Below are 22,989 nucleotides of genomic sequence, written 5' to 3'. Positions count from 1 at the left end.
ACGTTAATGGTCTGTCAACAACAACGGCACAAGTGCTATTCGGTGTAAAATAAAGTTGACTACGACCGAATCAAGTAAAAATCCTCGAGAATTACACATTTAATTTATTATATGAGGCTTATTTTGCATAATATTCTTTAATTATTAAAATGAATGACACGGAGCCTTTTGACATTCATTGTATTCACTTTTATTAAACTTACACTACAGAACGAATGTAGTCTAATATCAAACATAATTTTAAATTGAATAGTCCTTACGATGTTCACAAAATCAAATTTAGACAAATATTACTTCGAGTTATTCTTAATTCTTAAACAGCTAGTACATTAATAATAATGAATTGTTGTAACAGACGTATGAAAACTCGGCAGTGTTTGAAATTGAACCATCATCAGCTACGATCTGCGTTGAATGGCTTATCACGACTTATAAATAGTTACATGTGTTATCAGTTTACATACCGTGAAATAATCCTCTCTTAAATATGTATCTGTATATTTTTTAAATTATATTATACTGTAATAATTTTTAAATAAGGAATAACTCACACTCATAACATTAATAATTATTATTATCTTCAAAGAAAATATGAAAATGCAATACTCATTTGAACTGAACATATTAAAGCTATGAAGTAAAAAAAATCTCGTAGAAACAACCAATATGCTCTGAAAAGTAGAAACGAAGCTGTTATAGTTGTGTATGTGTTCATTCATTAAGGCTGCTCTTAAATTCATTTCAACGTATATTTTTAATGTAAAATTTCATGGAAATGAAATTTAATGAATTGAAATTAACAATCCAAATCAATTTTATAAATAAAATAAAATATTATTTGCTAACTCTTGTCTTTTTTATGGAACTGGGGTAAAAAAGTTTACCTGATGGTTAATACCATCGCCCACGGACAACGACGGACAGCATGTCGGTTATTAAGAGTGGTTGTTCGAGACAGAAAATGCCTTAAATGTCTTTATCTATATTTACATGTAAACGAGCAATTATTCGCTGTGTCAAATATTGAAATAATTTATAATAAACCAATGAAAGATAAATAAAAGATAACGATTTCGCAAATTAGTTTACTCGGTATGCAATAATGGGAAACTGATTGCCGGCTCCGACGTTTTGTTTAATTAATTCCCCAAAGGATGCCTCCGAGCTATATATCAAAGGGTAGACCAAGTAGCAAGGACCTTTGTACATCAAACAACAGCTTACAAGGAGTGATCTGCTTTTACATAATATTAGTACCGATAAACTCTTATTATAATATCAGTTAAATTTGTCTAAAACAAGAGATTTTTAACATAATTATTTCGAACAATGAATCCTATAAATCATATTGAATCTGTAATCAAAACAAAGGCCTAAACAAATTTTACCGTGAAATAATAAATAAAGCTATAAGATAGGCAACGTAACAACTTACCTTAATGTGTTCCCTGAATTTTAATTAATATATTTTTATAAAAAAATCCAATTACATAGTGTACGAAATAAAAAAAAAACATTCCTAATCGCTTCCAGTAAATATAAGTAATAGAAAACTTAACAATTAAATCGACATAAAAATTTACCTTCTCTAAAAACTCGTGCAGTTAAGATATCAATCTCCTTAAACTATTTCCTAAGACATTATTCGCAATAAAGATTACGCGTAAAATTTGACATTACTCACAGACATCTTTATGACGGACATTTACTGAAGGAAATATCTCTGCTTATTTATTAAATTATGCCAACTCAATTGGATCTTATAACGTAATTAATCAAAATAATATTTGAACTTCGAATAAAACATTTTAATATCTCTCAATTCAATTTAATAATTTTAAATTAAATACAGAATAAATTGAAACATTCGAATGATAAATTTAATAAATTGTTCTTAATGAGAACTTCGTACTAATTAAGAACTAATAAAACTTTCATCGACATTTATTTAATAACTGTATGAGGAGACACTATTTATTAAGTTTAATAAAATAATAACGATAGTAAACTGCCATTATAAATAAATTTAAACAAACATTTTATATAACACGCTTGGAACCATTTGAGATTGTCGTCGTCGTGCTAAGTTACTTCATACTAAATTATTATTATGTAAACAGACAGACCGAAAACATTTAAAAAAAGATGCCTTTAGACTTCTATGGAAAACAGATACCTAAACTTTTACAAGTATAAACATTTAACAATATAATTATACGAAAATATTTAACATAAATCTACGTAACCTATTTTTATATATATATTTTTTCATCTTCCAATTCTACCAAATTTATTTCATCACTATGCTTATATTTTTGTATCTTTACGTATTCATTTTGCCATATCCGCTATTATGGATTTAAATTGATACGCGGAACTTTAAGACGAAGCTAACGACACATCATTTGTCAAAATATGATAAGTAGCTTAGGATCTACACGGAAACATATGAACATACTAATATATTACAAACTCCTTTTGTTGCGACTTATTTGAGTAAAAACATGATGGTTAGAGCGATTAATTCTTGCAAAATTATTTTATGAACGGCAAGTCTTCATTTCAGTTTGAGAATATTAAATATCAATTCTGAATTGATATTATAATTATATTACAAAACAAAATGTACATCAATAAATATTTTATGAACAATATCAATTAAATAAAAAACTAATGAATTGCTTTGATAAAGTAACTGTAAATAAATAGTATTAGTAATCTGTAAATTTCCCAAGGTTGGGAAAAAAGCATTGGCTACAGCGAGTTATCATGTACCATATCTTTGTCCTGTTCCTGAAGGAAAAGGATGTGGTGGAACGCTCAGTGAGCGTATCTCGGCAATCGTAGAAATCTTGTAAATTGAACTATTAATACGAAAGCACGAACCAACAAAAGGACTACATCTAGTATATGAGAAATTCATAATATTACAAGAAAAATGTAATTGTTTATATACATACATGTACTTATATGCTTCTCCAAAACGCACTGCATCTTGTGGTACGAGTTTATTGGTATCATAGATTTTTCAATTAGACATTACAAAAAAGTACTATATTTATACATAAAATTATTTATATAATTTAAGTAACGAATACGTGCGCTCAATATCCGACCGAAAAGTGTCAAATTTACCGCATAGAATGAAGTTTCCGGAATCGGGTTTCTAAACGGGTGTGAATTATTTCTGAACTAGAAGTGGTCAGAAATTTCACAGTGGCACATTGAAACCACTAGAAACTAATAAAGGCAAGATAAAGCAATATTCAAGAAGGAATGATACTATCTATATTAAATCAATTATGGCGCCGTGAACAGTGAAATTTTATTTAATAATGAAATTGCAGAGATATTTCCAAATGGGAATTTCAAACGAGATTACATAAGAAATGCTCTGTAAAAGATGTACCATTTTACTTTCGGTGAGTGCGAATCATCTTTGATACAAAATTAAATAAGACGTTCAAAGAGAATATGAATTTCTATATAAAGTACTAACTATAATTTACTGCAACCAAATAAAAGTAAAATTACAACTTACGATCATATAATCTTATAATATACCGCATGCCCTTTTCATTGTATTGTTATCCGTTTAATTGCATTGATTGTGATTGTGTGATTATCACTCGAGCCGAGATGGCCCAGTGGTTAAAGCGCGTGCATCTTAACCAATGATTTCGGGTTCAAACACAGGCAAGCACCACTGAATTTCATGCGCTTAATTTGTGTTTATAATTCATCTCGTGCTCGGCAGTGAAGGAAAACATCGTGAGGAAACCTGCATGTTTCTAATTTCAACGAAATTCTGCCACATTTGTATTCCACCAACCCGCATTGGAGCGTGGTGGAATATGCTCCAAACCTTCTTCTCAAAGGGAGAGGAGGCCTTAGCCGAGCAGTGGGAAATTTACAGGCTGCTAATGATTATTACTAATAGAACACAATTATTTTTTAATTTAAATGTTCGAATTCATGTGTTATAAAATAATAACATCCTAATTTACCTATTTACTTCTTCAGATAAGTTCACCAGTTGCACGTTTATTGCTCGCGTGTTTCATTGTGTGAGTATAAGAATAGGTTTGTGTGTCTAATATACATGTATTTATTATAACAATGTTTATTGTAAACAATTTTGTTATGATAGTACCACTTTGGATAGATACGTATTTTCACAGGTATCCTAGCTCTGTGGAGCTTTAATTCTACGTGTTATATAATTCGCTTAAGTCAGGTAGTATTATAGATTGCATGCAAAGATATATTAGCTGCAGTGCTCTCGCCTTTGTAGGTATATTAAAGCTGGCATTACAATTTGCACCGCAGTCGCACGAGCTAGATAAAACGATACTTTAGCTGCATACTAAATGTAATTTATCTTATAATTCAGTACATTTTAGTCGTGAATCTGAAATTCGACCACGAGTAATATAATTAGCAAGATTTATTACATAAAGTTTTCTAACATAAATATATATGGAAATAATCTTGGTACATAAAATTGATTGGCTTTTTTAATTATTCATATAAAAAAAAATGTATCAAATGACACAATATTTGAGTTTGTCTCTAAATGTAACAGGTAGTTTATCATGTCCTCATATTAAAAATTAAAAAAAGTGTGTTTCTTAGATATGAATCGTTCTGTTTTAATTGATTACAATTCATCTTATTTTGCCTTGTATTGTTCGGCGTGTAAGTTTTGTACTACATAATATGGAACCATAGTTGGCGAATTTATGATCTATGGTTTTTTTTAAATATAGGTGGAAAACGAGAATGAGGCTCACCTGATGGAAGTGACCGCCCATAGACATCTACAACACAGGGGCTTGCAGGTGCATTGTCGGCATTTAAGAAATGTGTAGGCTCTTTTCTTGAAAGCTTGTTTCACAGTAGTTGTGCGAGGCAGAAAATGCCTTAAAAATCGCGCTGTGATAGTTTTTGTTGATAATATTTTCGAAATTTTACTCAATTGCACGAATAAAAAATAATTACATTAATTAGAGTATAATTCCCATGTACAAAAATAAAGTTGGATAACATTAGATCCTAATCAAAGCGTAAAACTTTTAATGGTCGTTATGGGAAACCTGTTAACGATCAAATGTGAACACAAACTTGAGATTGGGATAACGAAGTCGTTACATAGTTTAATTATACATGAGGAACGTACATTATGCTTATGTAGACATGAGATAAAAATATCAAAAAGAAAAAATATCAACATCAATAAAATTCTGTAAAAACTCACATACATAAACTTATTTGTATGTGAAGATTGTATGTCATGCACTTATTGGATAAAAGACTACAATTAGAACCAATGGGAACCTTAACATTAAATTTAAGTTGTAAAACGATTCACATTTGCTTGTAAAAGCCTACATGAGTAAAGTATATTTTGATTTTGTATCATAATTAGTGAAAACCAACTTACATTATATGTTATTTTAATGAGAATAACCTGCCATTATAAATATTACAGTCAATTCCGCATATCACTTGTAGGAATATCAGAATCGTGTTATACGGTGAATTTCAAGTTTTTACAAAATAACTCTGTTTTGCGAAGTATTTTGTCTTCTTATCAAGGATAAATATAACAGAAGAATCTTATCAATATGTAGAAGAATATATTAACTATAAAAATGTGAACATAAAACGTTAACATACAAAAAGATACAATTATTACTTTGTTATTTCCAAACTTTTTACTACAGTAAATTAATGAACCCGGTATATCTACAGCGAATTCGTTGATAAGAGCTATCAATGAATTCTCAGATATTTAATGCGATGATTTGATTAAATTACTGTTTTATTCAGTATTATATTTAAATGGAAGTTTGAAAATGTTTCTGGCTTAATTTAAATAATATAAAATAAAATTTCTTTGCACGTTCTGCTTGTTAGTTGACTTCGTCTAAGCTACACAAGATTTTGACCTTGTTTTCACCATTATTTAATTATTTTTTTACGAAAGGTTCATGCCGTTAAGAGGTGCTCTAAAATAACATATTGACTAATTAGTAATAAAAGTTACCTAAAATTAATGTAATTCAGTATGGTCTTAAAAATATTTAGAACCATACCATACGGTACCATGCCGTACCTAATTAACTTTACACGTACGAAGTCCGGGCAATTGCTCCATGATAAAAACTGTATAATAAGATATGTTTTTTACAACCTTTTAGGATTTAATACATATGATAACATAGAATAATAAATTTATATTTAACATTATGCAAACTATGTATGTATGTTTTGCTCATTTTATATGCTCTAAACAAGTCATTGTAATTAAACCTTAAATCTAGTCAACTTTAATTTAAACAGTGATTGATTATACAACTTCATAGGTAAAACAAACTTTACTTATTTAACCCTTGGGCTTACGAATTGCTACATACGCTCACTTCCTACGATAATTTACGTTTAACTTTCTAGCAAGTTTTCTGTTCGAAGATTTAATGTATTATCTCGTCTGTAATGTAACAATAAAAGCATGATTAAGTATAATGAAATAAAAGATGGTGCATCTGGCCAACGGCTTGCACTGTTTACGAATGCTAATTCGCTGTTAGTTCACTGCTGAGACCGATCAAACCATAATAGATTTAACATCGCATCTAAGGCGCAGTCCGTCGCAAAACCAACGCTCGATTTGATTTGTTGTTACAAACAACAACTATTGTATTGTAATTTTAATGATAAAAATAAATAATATATATGTATATTTAGATTCCTACTCAACTCCATATAAAAATTAACCACGCCAAATTTCGACCCTCATACACGCAATACATTTAAAATACACTTTTTAATATATAATTTTAGATCATTAAAATTACAATACTAGTTATAAATAAAACTTATATAAATAAATATATCATGATGTTTTACAAATACAACATTTTTTTCAGTTTGTCTATGTTTTTTATTTTATATAAATAACATATTTTATTCTTTATTCTAATTTTTAAAATCTATTTTTTATCAAAAATGAATTACGCTCGAATTTCGATAAATGAACGACCACTAGGAAATATATAATTTATAATAAAATTCTGTGAATTATTAGTCGAAACGTTTTGACTGTAACTCATGCATAAACCAATTATTCATTTGAGGCTTTTTGACTGTCGGTTTCAAAATATGCAGTCTGTGATAATAGAGCAATATAATAGTTACATTGAACCGAAATTAAAGTATTAAATGATGACAACAGATGCTATGACAAAACGAATAGTATTAAATTGGTAATAAATGAAGTTTATTTTATATGAACTGAATTTTATACCAGAGAATAACTGTTGAAGATTTTTTTATAAAATCCTTATAGACTATAATTTATTTATTTTTATTTATTTTTATTTATTGGAAAAGTTACACCATCAACATATCACTAAGCACATAAAATTAATATCTGTTGGGTAACATACAAAATGATACGTCTTTAAAGGTGTAAACAACATTGACCTTCAAAAATATTTTTGATAGGAAACTATATAAGCCAAACTAACCTATATAAAATATAAAATTAAATTTAAAAAACTAAATAATAATTGAAATTAAGATAACAAAGAAAAAATACCGTACTGAGGAATATAAAAGCAAATTAGAATATTTAAGCAATAACGAAACGTATTTACTAACGAATAGTAAAAACTACACATAATTTACAACCGTTCCTATAAAAAGTTTCTAATAGTTTCGAAAGAGTACATATGTATTTGATTTTAAAAGATCACTCGTGACTCAGGAACTATCGATTATTGATTTACAATAACGATTCGGTAAATATAGAAATCAGTGTTAGCAGATGCATAAAACCAACTCGAAAATCAATAACTTGAAATCTTCGCTCTCGATATGAACTATAAATGTTAGTAAAGTAACTAGCTATCAGAATCAATAACTGTCCCAACAAAAGATTGAAAAGACAATAATAAAACTCTCGAGCTCACCTCTTTCAATTTCCTGATTAAGTTATTTCATTTTTATATAATTTAGAACAATAAAAGTTAAACACCGAGGCAACAAATTGAAATTTTCAATACGATAAAGAAGTTTCACATTTAGTATAAGAAGACGAAACGTAAAAAGAAAAAGTTTCTGGAAAATGTCTTAAGATTGTTAGAATTCTTTTTGAGAGAAAAGTTGGAAATAGATAAGTCGGACGCTAGGTGGTCGGTTGCGCAACGTCAACGTGATCCCTTACTGAAAACAATCACATAATTAGTGTACCAAAATGTATTTGTTTATTTTAGAGGCAAATAATCCAAGTTATGTATTTATGTATGTATGTTTGAATCAGCCTCGGTACAAGTAGGGACATGATATTAAACAGTAATAATATATAACCTTGTTACATAAAATCAATAAGAAAAAATATGTAAAATAAGGGCTCTTTGCCTGTTGAAAAGGTGTGGAGCTAATTAACAAAAAGAAAATAAAGATTGAACATTTAAAAAAAGGCACCATTAATCATTTTTTAATAAAATTGAAACGTATTCATTGACTTACGCACTCTGTGTCACTAATGGGAAAATTCGTTTAATTTTATGTTGATTCGATGTCTAGAAGTTGATAAATGAGCATTATAAAAGTAGGCCAAAGAGTACGAAGCCAGAGATGACGTAAATAAAAAAAATATATCTTTATATTATTTCTAATTTATTACGTATAATTATTAAAAAGATCGGTTTTTCATCGTACAGTTTGCAATGTTATATTCAGTAATACGACTTCCGATTTGCAACCGTTGAAATTTCATCCCTCTAGCTTCTCTATTAATATTTATGCGGCGCATATCTCTTAATAAATTAAACTAACTTTGCTTAAAATATCATACACGGTAACTCCATTACAGTCTTATGGAGTGAGCGTTTTGTGTTTATTCACTTTAACATCGTTTATTAAGTTTTGACTAATATACCGTTTCCTACATTGACTTTTAGTACGGTTATAGTATTTAATATCCTCTAATGTCATATGTTTAAAAAAACAGTAATTATTATTAAATATTATTTTCTTATGTTGTATCCTTACATTAACACAATATTTTACTTGGTGGTAGGGCTTTGTGCAAGCCCGCCTGGGTAGGTACCACCCACTCATCAGATATACTACCGCCAAACAGCAGTACTCAGTATTGTTGTGTTCCGGTTTGAAGGGTGAGTGAGCCAGTGTAACTACAGGCACAAGGGACGTAACATCTTGATTCCCAACGTTGGTGGCACATTGGTTGATGTAAGGAATGATTAATATTTCTTACAACGCCATTGTCTATGGGCGGTGGTGACCACTTACCATCAGGTGGCCCATTTGCTCACCCGCCTACCGATATCATAAAAAAAAACAATATTTTATATTAATACAAGTTTATGTAATCTATAGTAAACAGAAGATATGATCTCATTGCAAATCATAATCCCAGGTTTGAATCCCGGAAAGCGGCATCTTGGAGTTACGTAATTGACAGTTATACGTGTTCGTACCTCGGAATGGTTCCACTTCCGCGCTTGATATCTTTCCATTCGTCTTTGTTTTCTATACATTCCGACTAAGATAATTTAATAATATCAATGAAAACTACATCATCTTCGCAACATAACCATAGACAATATCATACACAAAAAACCCCAAAATGTACAATGCCATAAATCTTTTTTTTAATGGTTAAAGAACTCTCAATTCGATATCTGACCGCAAATCCCTCAAAAATTGAATAAGCACACGGCGTGTGTTTAATTTGATGCATTCAAATGGAATATTTGCTGTTCGCAGGTGCATACATACCTCGACAATAGCATGCGCGCTGCGTACCAATCGTCCAATTAGTACCAGGGGACTGTCGGACAAACTGTTGTACAGTCGGCTACCAAAGTTCAAGATAAGTTATATAAAGCTCTTAAGTAAAGTACGTCAACATGATGATGACCTTTATTATGAAATCAAAGAAAATTTACGGCCAATTTAAAATGTTGTCCATATTAAAATATTTAAAAAAAACTGGAAATAATATATCTGTTTAATCTCATCCGAAACCAAAGCGAATGAATTATGAACAAAAATATTTTAGTAATTATTATTATCAATGGAATCTTAAGATGGACTGGGCGAATTAAGATATGCAAATAGACAGCTATACAACCTAAGGGCATGTGAGACCCATTAGTTATACAAATATTATTATTATATAATATAATGTAATGTAAATAACACAATGTTATCAAGTAAAGGATATACACAGTAAAGGATTACCGTAAAGTAAATGAAATTAAAATATAAGTGAGATACGAAAACTTGTATTGATTAAAAGCTAAGAACTCCTCTACATACCTAATCTACATATTATATACCCTATATACAGATGGAGGAAAAATTTAAAAAATAAAATGACAATAAAATTAAACTACAAAATAAATAAACTTCACTTTACTTTTTGTTCACGTAACTGCAGTATTCATAGTCTAGTATATAACCATAAATATTTACTCATATTAAAAGTTTATAATAATAAAATCTTGCATAGAACCTCTTTTTCTTAGTCAAAGCTTTGTTAGGAACTGTACAAAGCAAAATGCAATAACAAGCGCTCAAGTGCGAAGGTATTTGTTGCCGAAGCGTACGAATCAGACAAAGAATTTGAAAAATTGCGTTCACTTTTACACTTCAATGGATATTTCGACGAATAACACATACATTTTTAATCTATGGGTTTCATCGGTTTCATAATTAAAACTTATAACATATTTAAATTCTCTTCCTTAAATACTTATTGATAACATTACGTCTTTGCTATTAAACGAACTTATAAAAGTCGTTTTCGTTTGATCATCGTTTTATAAAACGTTTTAACTTCAAATGTATTTAACTTACTTTTTGAACACTACCGCGACATCTGTCTCTTTCGTAACTAAACTACAATACAATTCAATTCCGCCCAAAGATCAACCCGATCTGTGGTTCCGCTGTTCTAATGTTTCCATATGTACACAATAGATGGCGCTGATTCATTTTGATTTAAATGCATGAATAATAATAGATTTTCGTTTACGTAAAATTCGACTGCAAAATGTACAGAATGTGTACCAAATAATGTGTTGCTTTGCAACGATGTTTTCTTTACACAAAAACAGCATTGTATTATTCTATCATGTGGTATTCTCCACAAATACAAGACACATTTTCATCCGTATATATTACATATATATACAAGCGTCTATCCAAATGTAATTGCTTACATTTGGATTATTTAACATACATATATAATTGTATTTAACTAACGTGACTGTATTTTTAGATGTTGAAAAAGAGTAACTACTGAGTTTCTTGCCGGTTCTTCTCGGTAGAATCTACATTCCGAACCAGTGGTAGCTTTACTTTAAATAGTTTGTTAAATGAAGACTCAAAAGTGCTTATAAGAGCCTACTTGAATAAAGTATATTTTGATTTGATTTTTTTTTTATGCCATTTGTGGGCGGACATGCAAATGGGCCACCTGATGGTAAGTGGTCACCACCGCACATAGACAAAGGCGCTGTAAGAAATATTAACCATTCATTACATCATCTATGCGCCACCAACCTTGGGAACTAAGATGTTATGTCCCTTGTGCCTGTGATTACACTGGCTCACTCACCCTTCTAACCGGAACACAACAATACAGAGTACTGTTATTTGTCGGTATTTATCGGAATTTGTTTTTAGAATGGAATCGTCTGTAAGATTAAAATGATGATAGAATCTGAATTTTAAGATATGTTTGTGTAATAAGAAATAATCCAAGTCTTATAATTGTAAAAATATGTGTATGCAAATAGTAAATAATTTGTTATTTTTTTAATTTAAGCTAAATAAGCAATAGTAATTGTTTATTATTTTATGAAACAAATGACATCATATATTTGTAAGCATATTTATAATATTAATCATTACATTAACAATACGTGAAAACATTAGAGAATGGGCATTCATGAGCAATGAACTACACGATAACAATATAACCGAATGTAAACTAGTGCCATGAAAAGTATATATAATCGTCATAGAATTTCTACTGTAAAGTCTTGTTCATACGAAAGATACATTTTCAAAATAAATTAATAATAAACGACAAACAATTCCAAATTGATATTAAGATCCCGTGTGAATTAAAATAATAACAATAAATATGTTTAATTAATATTATGCAAAACTGTATGTAATAGAAAGAGACAAAGAGAAAGAGAAAGAGAGGGAAAGATCGCCTGAAAGATGCATAATTTTTTTTCCCTACGTGGCGATTTTGTCAGTTCACTCTCCTGCAAGCCGCGCAAAATAACTTAACTCTAAAAAAACTTGAGCAACGGATTTATCAGTATTGCAAATTATATATTTTTTTATTCAATAACGTGTATAATTCCGTTTTTAAATACGCCAGCATGTCAAGCCCTAATGATAACAATCAATCGCTCGATCGGAGACTGGAAGCAAAACAAGACGGAACAGAAATGTGCAGTCATTAAGCGATCAGCAATTTGATACTACAAAACAACGGCATTTCATTTATTATATTTTTGATATAAAGACTTAGAAGTTATTGACAATACTAAACTTTGAAGTCTTTCATAAGTCTGGGTATTATTCGGAAATAATTAACGTGTAGAAATAATTAGCATGTTCTGTGTGTGCAGTTGACATGCGAATTGTTGAAAACGAACGATGAATCGTTTTATTATTTTTTTACTCTCTGCTGCATTTATCGTCATCACGATACAGGTAAGTAGATTGTAACCTACAAACTAAAACTGAAACTTAAATTATAAGTTTAACTAATTGTTAGTCAGCTATTATTTTCTTTAAATCATGATTTAATTTAATTTTCGATTGTTTTTCCATCATATAATAAAGGCTATTATGTTTATCTGTTTTGAAAACACACATTGTTACAAGTTCCATCGATTACAATGGCATATAAAGACGGCGAGAATTAATTGTACAAACATTTTTTCTGTGCAACAATGTGGGCTACACTTTAATAATTTCACTGAAAAAATTTCAGACGGCTGATTTCCAGGATAACCTCATAAATGGCTATAGAACGCTGATAGCGGACATCCAGGTTCGAACTCAAAAATCTCGCGAGGACATGGACACCCTAGTATCACAGATTAAGTTACTCATGAAAAATGAAGCAGACAAAGCAATAAACTATATGACTATCTACTTGGAACAGATATCTATGTATTTCCAGGTAAGTATTTTATTTATTGAATTTATTATATATGACGCTATTTACACCGTCAATGCGCTATCTATCGTATCGACAATGTTATATCCCTTAGTTAAAAATAAATAACGGCTTTTAAATGCCTTACTACTAAATATAACCTCCTTTACTACTGAACTAGTATAATTACTCTACTGTTATCTAAACGAAGCCTTACTACCAGGATATTATTCTTTTTCTTTTTTTTAATTTAATTTTAGCGTCAAATTTTTTGTTGATTTTCGACTATTGATCTTCTCTAGCTATATATACAATCGAATAAACGAATGTTTACTTTTAAGTATCGAAACGCCTTCGACTCAATTTTCGCTTTAAAAAATATTAGGTTAATTAAACAAACGAAACAACTGTAAAACAAAAAATTGAGGTCTATTCGTGAAAGAAAAGAGAGAAATGTGAAATAGGAACGGTCCATTAACCGGCAGTCTGCCTCTTCGCCTAAGGACTTATATACACGAGCAAGCTGTCGGCAACTACACTGCTACAACATTCTAAGAGCTCTTAGATATGAAAGTCGACGCACAAAACACATTTTAGAAGGCTGGAAACATTGTAAATTAGCCCTTGTAAATTTTAAAGTGGTACAGCGAATTAAGATTCGACATTTTTCACATTTACGAGCTATAACTTTCTAAAATTAGACTATATATTGTATATTTTTTGCAGTGCAATATGTTCGGTAAGCTAATTTAAAGTGGCACCAATTTACCACCAACAGCAAAAAGCCGCTTAGAATTTGTTGCAGTTGTGCAATCTCCACCTGATTTACGTACGTTTCAGGTAATAATTCACGATCGCAAACCCCGCAACGGCACTTACTGCAAAGAGAGCATTGTTAAACTGCTCGGGGAGAATTTGCAGCTTGCTGATGAGAACGTAACCTTATGTCTAGCTTTGGGCTATCAACGAGTACAGCGGCTGCCAGGTGCGATAAATATTATTGTTTCCTAACAATCTAACTACAAACTGTTTCCAAGTACAGTAAATCGGAACTCTATCTCTTCCTTGAGGGGTTTATAATTTAAAATATTACTTGAGATAAAATTAAATTCACAATACTAACGGAGTCAAAAAGGTTCTAATTACTAAAATACAATTTATGTCATATATATTAGAAAATAAATTATTTCTGACATGTTTCCTCTCATAGTTACAGGACGGTCTCAGGTTGACAGATATAATGCTCAACCTAGTTTTCATAGTTTTATTTTGGCGGTGTCTTCCTTGTTTACTTCGTACATGTCTTTCCGCCTGAGATAGCACAGGATGTGTTGGAAACAATACTATGTTTGTACAATAATAATGTGTGACAGTGTGAAACTATTTTCACTCATAGTGTATTTGTAGTGCATTTTCCACTCGTAGTTCATTTCTAGTGTCACAATAAACGTTCTATAATAAAATAAGACCACCATTTAAAGAATATAGATTCTACTATTTAATATTCTTTCCTACCCTAGAGTTGGATTGGTATATTCCTACATAACTCATATTATTATCGAGCTTAAAACTATAACTTCATTTTCGAAATATTTTACATTTAAACGAAGCATTACTCAGAATAAATTTAAATGAATTCCGATATTACCTCAGAACCTTCACTTTAACTAATTAAGTTCATTAATATTACAGAAAAGTTACAAGTACATTTTGAAACGTTGGAAAATCTGAAGAAATATTCGGCATCGAAATTATTCGAATGTCAGAAACAGCAGCAAGTCGGCGGAAACTGTTCTCATGAAAGTCAAGACCTTGAAAGGACAGTGGTAAGTAATATCTAGATAATTATTTGTAGTGAACATTATGATAAGAAATATTATGTTATTATACAAAAATATATAGTACATTTATTCAATTTCGAATGGCTTTATTATAGTTAAATTAAAGGGTTATTATAATATATATAATAATATTAATAATTATTTTATTATAAATGAATTATACTCCTAAAAAAATATTTCAGTTTCTATATGAAACATCACCATTTCCCGTCGTGATGGCAGAAATCGCAATACATGGCTTCAAAGAAGTGTCCGATTTAAGTGTTTGCCTCAAGGACATTATATCGCGAATGATGACTCATTCCGTCAAAGTCATTGGAGACTTCAATAGATGCATCCACAACATTGAGATGCCGAAACTTAAGTATTTACTGAAGTTCATGAAGAAATATGCATGAAAAGTTATTTTCTTGCTTAAAACATCTTCATAGTACTTAACTTAAAAGATCACCTTAAGTAATCTCCGTGTAGGCATAATTGAATGAATATAAAATGTGAACTATAAATTTTAAAACTTTAATAACGTTTGAATGAAAGAAGAAATACGGAATAACTAATATAATAGTAAATATAATAGTTTTTTTTTTGTAATTAAGTAACATTATTTTTTATTAAACTGATACTTTTATACGATTTGTTTTAATTCGTACCAAATTCGGAACCACATTTTAGAATTACATAATAAACAATTTTGTAACTCTTGATTGCCAAAGACAATTAAAATCCATTCGATTTACATTGAGATATTTAAATAAAAATGGAACCTGAACATTTATGAAATAATTCACGTCAGTTAATGCAGATTCTTTCTTCATAATATATTCAATTGAAGCCAATGAATCCTGAATTTTGCCGATGCAAATTCAATAAAATTCGTGCACAATATTTATAATATCGCATACAAAACGTTTTTTGCTGTAAAATTTTTATATGTCGACGTCGAATTGCAGGTGGAATTAAAAATAACACAATCACTCAATACCTAACGCGAAATGAATAAACCAATTAAGTACGTTATAAAAAAATACATAAATATTGGCTTTTAATTCCAGAAATACAATATGGCGTCGTACTCAATGAATATCGTGTGGAGCGATTTGACGACATCACGCATTATTACTTTAGTAATGACCCACTGATATGATAACTTTATTATTGACCTCTATTTCCACCCTTACCTTCCCTTTAAATATTTGTATGCCATGTATACATTTGTAGTAATGTTTGTATTATTAACAAATGCAATTAACCCATATTGTTATCATTTTAATGACATTTCTTGTTACTGCCTGAGATCGGCAAAGGTCAATTTATTAGCCAAACCAAGTATTTCCCAAGCAGTAATCGAATTCGCTTCTTTCCATTCCAGACTATTATAGGGAATTAACTAATGTTTTTTCTAGTTTAGATTTGAAATTAAATGTGAAATATCAAAAGATAATATTTTTACACATTATATTTAAAAAGCGTTTAGTAAGGCTATGTTTTGTTAAAGAGGTTTTATAGATAAAATTATGCCTATTTGGTATGCATCGCTGAGTGTATCTACTGATAAAAGCGGTGGTTGATTCACGGTACTTATATTATACTTTAATTTATGTACAGTTTACAATTTCACCAGAAAAAAGTAAAACTCTGTCACACACACTATATACATAAGTTACATTAAGTAAAACACTTTAAAGACATATTTGTCAAACAATAAATGTACTAACTTACCAGCAATATAACAACATCAGTCGAAGAAGGCTGATACTTCAAAAGTCTGCTGAACCTAAGAGTTCTTTGCGCCATAGTCAATGGACCTACAGGTCGAGACACATGTATAAGCGGGGATGGTGGTGGATGAGGAGGAGGCGTTGATATCGGTGGCATATTGCGGCGAACCGTCTCCAAGGGAACTGTTCGTGCAACCAATGTATCACTTCCGACGGAATTGGCACTACCACTGAATATATTCATTAAGTCCCCGATGGACCCGCCACCACTCGAACCGGCACTGCATCGTAACTTATCTAGATCTGTCAAACTTGACCCGCGGCGAACGCGCAAACGAGAGCCACTAACATTACTATGGCTTGACGCAAAAGCATCGCAACGCACATCAGCTTCGCTGACCGCTTGACATTTCCTGCTTCGAACCATGGTCGCTGAGGCATGAGTCAATATACTTTATATTTACAAAGCACAGACCGTAGCAGCAATTACACTAAGACTGAAGGTTTACACCTGAAGTAATACAAATTTGCATACAAATAGCTGATTGGTGCGCACGCGTCGCAATCATTAGGGCCACGGTCGCCCGCAGGATAGCGATAACGCGTCCTCGCAGGTTTCCGGTAACATAGTTTATAACGTTTTCATTTTAACTTGAAAGTATTTAGTTACTTTCTACTTTCACTGTCTTGATGTGCGTACGATACAAAGTCTGTTTGCAGACTGAGAGTGCGTAGATTTGTGTAAGCGTGGTTAGAGTAACTCGATAGAACTAATAAAGTAATTGGGTTCAAAGGCGTCATAGGACTTAGCGGGAGGTCCGTACTACAGGAGGTACACTTAGCCAACAGGCGACGGGACGGTTGGAACAATGACGAGTGAGTTATATTGAATACAAAAATATTAACTATTAAAGTTAATATAAAGGAGAACATGGTAATAATAATTAATTAATTACAAATTCAAAGGAAGACTCTATTTAATTTAAAATCAAAACAAGATAATCTTCCCTGATAACCTTTCGTATTTTAAATTATGAAATCTTAATAACATTTTAGGTGATGATAATTATAAGGCTTTATATAACGAGTGTATGAAAGAATATATTTTTAAAGCTTCTTTTATAAACAAAAAGTTTTTATAATATTATCACTTGCAATAGATTTTAATTTGACATAATAATGTTTACTTCAGTTAATATATCGATATCGACAAAGTTTTGTGCAATAAACTCCTGAGGATACTTAATTTTATATAGCTATGAAATAAAATAGATAAAAGACAAGATAAATCATTTGGGCTCTATCAGTCCCACTCCCATACTAATCCAATGTCAATTATGCTTAATTTTGTATAAAGAGGTAAACTATTGACAGCTTAGATCCAGTTCACCTTGATCGAGAGTTTTTTACATTCGTTATGATAAAAAATGTCACCTTTCAGAATATCTTCTAAATATATTTAATATTCTTTCTATTTTGAATTATTATTTTAAGAATTATCGTTATTATATGAAAACAAAAAATATGATAAAATTTCCTAAGATGAGTAATTATTTTATAAGTTTAGGATCAATACTAAAAAGAAATAAACATAAGTAAAATAAATTATTTTCTTAAATAATAAATATAAGATATTTTATCGCTAGGACTATAGCCTCACCGAATTACAGACCTATCCTTTGTGTTTCGAAAAGCTTTAGTTATGTGCAAGGTCAAACCATTAAGAGTTCAGCAACGTAACAGCATTTTCCCATTTCCCAGCAGTAGTTTGCGCACTAACGTTTTTTCACAGCGGGATTAAAACACTATAGTTTGTAAGTGATAATCTTATTTGGATATATTCTTACAATATATAGGAAAATATGTAAACAAACAAACAAAAAATCCATAAAATACTTATATCGTGCTATAAAAATAGTTACACGTTATTAATTAAATATATTTCGTTATCTAAGAATCGCGTTAAATTAAAGATGTCATAAAAGTTTAAGACACAGACTATATAAAAGCAGTAGTGTAAATTGGACACCAATGGTGCCAGACGTTAGTTGATTAAGTTCAATAATATGTATGAACTTGATTAGGTGCACAGACAGTCGTAAACTGAATTAATTCTATCACAGAGTAACGATCTTGTAACTTCATTAGATTCAAGATAATAAGCTATTCACATCTCTGTAGAATTTGAATATTTCTTAGTAGATATTGTGGATAGAATTAGCACGTTATACGTCAGAAAGAAGACATATAAATTTTAAACTATTTTTTTTTTAAAATGGAATAATTATTAAGGCAATTTCTATTTTGTTTTTAAATGACGAGCTATAAATTAAAAACATGTATTTTGTTATAAATAAAACAATATAACTTACCTTAACCAGAACATTTGACACTGAAAAACTTAATTCTCCATTTGCATAAAATATTTTTTTTATAAGTAAAATTATAAACGATTAAAACAGATATATAAAAAACAACACATATTTGTTAAGCTTGAACCTTGTCTTGAAAAAGTTCTTTGTCTTGTTTAATAAAATAAAATAATAAATGAAAAAATAATCTGTTTCATTCGTCGGTAAATAGAAAAAAGGACTCACATTTAGCTGCATCACAATCTTGTTGTACGCTCGATGCCACCTCTGCTTCGGCGTAAGTTTGGGCTGTTCCGGCTGGAACTCCATTTGTTCCAGTTGTTCTTCCTCGTGTCTTTGTTCCTCTTCGTTAAAAACACTATCTTCATTATACTGCTCATCTGCTTCGTCAAATCTTTCTTGATCGGTAAACTTGTCTTCTGTAAATGTCTCATCCGGATACTGCTCCTGGTCTTCAGGATATTCCGCGTCCTGATCGAACGATTCCTGTCTTTGGAATCCATCATCTTCGGGAACTTCGTGATAAGTTGGATGTTCTTCTTGAAACGTTACTTTTGACTTATCTTGCATTTGTTCTGAAATATAACAGACATTAAATAAAATATCTCTAATATATGTATCTAATATCAAATGTAAAGTTACTAAAGTTTAGTTAAGAGTAATAACTAAAACAAAGTTTATCAAAAGTTTATGTGTTTTTAACTTGACGGCTTCATTCTTTTTTGTATAGAACTCGATTATTCATTAGATTCGGACATAGAGGTTTTTATTGCATCAAATAAATACAATTTAATTTATGCCGTATGGTAGAATAAAAATGATCTCTATTACATTTAAAATGAGACTCATTCAGTAATTCATTATAGCTTGTGCCTATAATATAAATAATATATTAAAACTCTACATAAATAAATAATGTATTTTATTAAATGATTTTATCTACATGATTACTGTATTCTTATTTCAAAATATATTGATTTTCACTTACATAATTAATATTCATCATAAATATTAATACAAAATTATTTATTATAAAGGTTTAAAACCAAAATGCTATTTATGTATATACATAACATAGTAGTTTGCATTATATTAATTTTAGTAATATAAATATAACAAACCTTACTTTTTGATTTTAATATTTTCTATCTTAAAATATATCATAGAATTGATCAAATATCATTTCAAAATTTACTATCGACATTCACTAATTCAAATTATACAATTATTTCATTTATTAGAAGTTAGTGCTTTTCATAGATTTCTACTGCATGCTCTAACTTTTGAAGCTAAGCTAAGTACAAATGATTATAATAATTAGTTTCTATATAAGATTTTAAATTAATATTATTTTTATTTTTTTGTTCTCGTGAACAAGACATTCTTAGATAATGTCGATATCGAGCTCCACCAAATAAAAATAAAAAACGTGGTAAACATCCCGTTTTAAATACTTATAGTAATTAGTTTCTATTTGTATCAATATTAAGTAGCATAAAAAAATGGCATCTTACCTTCTAATGTTGTGGGTATTGTCAGTTTTTCTTCGTGTTGCGAAATAAAAGAACTTTGTGAAGTTTTTCGATCAAGTACAGAAGGCGTTTGACTATGATAGCTATCAACAGAAGGTTTTCTGACTGGTGCAATAGTCTTGGTAGGCGATGCAGTTTTTTGTATACTAGATTCTTCTGTCGCCTTTACTTCTTCTGTAACATCCTCTTGGATGGTTTCGTGTACTAAATCATCATCACGAAACCGGTCTAAGGATGTCCTATCGCGATCTACTTGATCGATATCAGTCTTTTGGTACTCGTCCTCGTAGGCACTTTCATCGAAGCTCCCCGTGGAATAATCCTCTGGAGCATCAGGTAAAGTCCGTGTTCGACGCACTGAGGGTCTTTGTATTGATTCTTGTCTTCTAAGTGATGGTGTCCTCGGTAACGTTGGTGCTGACGTAGTCACACTGGACACTGGAACTGATGACTCATCAGGGACGGATGATATGGCGGAAACTGTTGTAGTGCTCGTGAATGGCGTGACGGATGCTACAGTAGTTTGATATTGTGTGTGAGGAGCTGTTGATATTGGTGCAGGTGGTTGCTGTTGGCTTGCTGGTGGAGCGGCAACAGCTGCTGCAGCTGCACCGAAAAAGCTACCTAATTTTTTAGCTCCCCCCGCTACTAATGAACCCAATGTCGCTGCTCCAGTTAAAACAGTCGATTGAAGTTGCTGTGCTGGTATTTTTTGTTGTTGTTGTTGATTGTACTGTTGCTGCTGCTGCTGCAGTTGCTGTTGCTGCTGTTGTTGTTGCTGCAGCTGCTGTTGCTGCTGCTGTTGTTGTTGTTGATATTGTAATGTATGGAACTGTTCCTGTTGAGTTTGTTGGTCGTATTGCTGCTGTTGTTTTTGTTGCTCAAAATAATCTTGTTGTGATTTATCATAAGGTTCTTGTAGACTTTGTTGCTGTTGATATTGATTATTTTGGTCTAGTTGTTCATATTGTAAGCCCTGTTGATAATTTTGATTCTGATTATATTGTTGATCCTGTTGATATTGTTGATCTTGATTATATTGTTGTTCTTGTTGATACTGTTCTCCTTGGTACTGTTGTTGTTCGCTAAAATAATTTTGCTGTTGTTGTTCCTGTTGCATATCTTGTTGCATTCGATACTCTTGTTGCTCGGTTTTTTGTTGATACTCTTGATGTTGTTCAGTTTGCTGATAAATTTGTTCATTTTTATACTGATCATCATACTGATATTGATAACCATTTTTTTTATCTAAATAATCATTTTGGTTATCTCGATAACTCGCATCTTGATGCTCAAATTTTTGATGCTGTTTCGTCGTTTCATACTGTGTATCATATTGCTGATAACTTTGGTCATGGTAAACATCTTGCTTAGTAGTTACAGGCGGTTGACTATATGAATGAATTTTTGATGGCACTGATTTAGGTATCACAGATTCTTCTTCACTTGTAACTGGATAAGAAAATTGCGTCGAATTTTCCGTTTCCGCCCAAGTCGTCTTTTGAGCTGGAAGTTTAACCAGATTTTTAAAAATGGAATATATAAATTCGTCATAAAATTTATTAAACAATAGTGACATTGTGTTAAACGAAGATTCAATAATAAACTGATTAACAAATGAATCTGCGAGAGTAACCCTGACCGTACTACGGAAGTTTTTATCAAAGGACATTGAAAGAGCATTCAATGTCATTGATAAATTATGACATGAAGTTTCTATAAATATATTTTTATAGTATATAAGTTTTTCTCGAAATCTAAATTGTTATGTTGAGATATAGTGCATAGTTAAGTGGAAAAAGCTTTAAAATTGCTACATTTCATAGCCAAGTTGGTTCAGTGGTTGCTCAAAAGATTATGGATTCAACGTGCAAGCACTACTAAATTTGTATGTGCTATATTTGTATTTATAATTTATCTCTTACTCTGAAACCTGCACATGTTAGATAAATATTTGCTACATAACTGTCAAATCCACATTGGAACAGCGTGACGGAATATGCTCCTAACATTCTCCTCTAACGGAGAGGGTGCCAGTAGTAGAACATTTTACAATCAGTCAGTTTACATTTCGTTGGCAATTTGTTTTAATAATATTCTCTACCTGTCGCTGCTGGAGGTGTCGCATGAGGTGTCTCATCAAAGAAAGGCTGCATTCCATCCTCATCATAACTTTAAAACAGAAAAAGTAAACAATTGTAATTTTATATACACATTACAATTATTTTATAATTAATTAAAAAATGAGATTTAAGATTAAGAAGCGTTTTAGTATAATTAATACAGACAAAATAAAACTAA

The 22,989-nt window shown here is 30.6% G+C and overlaps 2 protein-coding genes across 2 annotated transcripts in view; one reads left to right on the top strand and one right to left on the bottom strand.

Moving 5' to 3' along the window:
• The window catches only part of LOC113398560 (protein unc-13 homolog B), a 307,486-nt gene that overhangs the window by 198,626 nt on the left and 85,871 nt on the right, over positions 1-22,989 (bottom strand). The window contains exons 15-17 of the mRNA XM_064216954.1: positions 22,793-22,860; positions 20,671-22,194; positions 19,382-19,731 (exon numbers count right to left, since the gene is read on the bottom strand). Of these exons, the coding sequence (XP_064073024.1) occupies positions 19,382-19,731; positions 20,671-22,194; positions 22,793-22,860 (1,942 nt within the window). The remainder of the gene's footprint in view (positions 1-19,381; positions 19,732-20,670; positions 22,195-22,792; positions 22,861-22,989) is intronic.
• LOC113398561 (uncharacterized) lies at positions 12,528-15,608 on the top strand. Its single transcript, XM_026637351.2, has 5 exons — positions 12,528-12,774; positions 13,058-13,249; positions 14,066-14,210; positions 14,918-15,051; positions 15,249-15,608. The coding sequence occupies exons 1-5, from the start codon at positions 12,718-12,720 to the stop codon at positions 15,462-15,464; spliced, it is 744 nt and encodes a 247-aa protein (XP_026493136.1). The 5' UTR covers positions 12,528-12,717; the 3' UTR covers positions 15,465-15,608.

The sequence above is a fragment of the Vanessa tameamea genome, chromosome 14, assembly GCF_037043105.1.
Source record: "Vanessa tameamea isolate UH-Manoa-2023 chromosome 14, ilVanTame1 primary haplotype, whole genome shotgun sequence".
Lineage (NCBI taxonomy): Eukaryota > Metazoa > Arthropoda > Insecta > Lepidoptera > Nymphalidae > Vanessa > Vanessa tameamea.
The sequence above is the reverse complement of the archived record's forward strand: the minus strand, read 5'-3'. Positions and strand labels throughout refer to the sequence as shown.

Excerpts from the sequence above, each read along its gene's own strand:
- LOC113398561 (XM_026637351.2), top strand. The coding sequence starts at position 12,718 with ATGAATCGTTTTATTATTTTTTTACTCTCTGCTGCATTTATCGTCATC. Across the intron at positions 12,775-13,057 it reads TTATCGTCATCACGATACAG|ACGGCTGATTTCCAGGATAA; the intron begins GTAAGTAGATTG and ends AAAAAATTTCAG. Across the intron at positions 14,211-14,917 it reads ACGAGTACAGCGGCTGCCAG|AAAAGTTACAAGTACATTTT; the intron begins GTGCGATAAATA and ends TTAATATTACAG.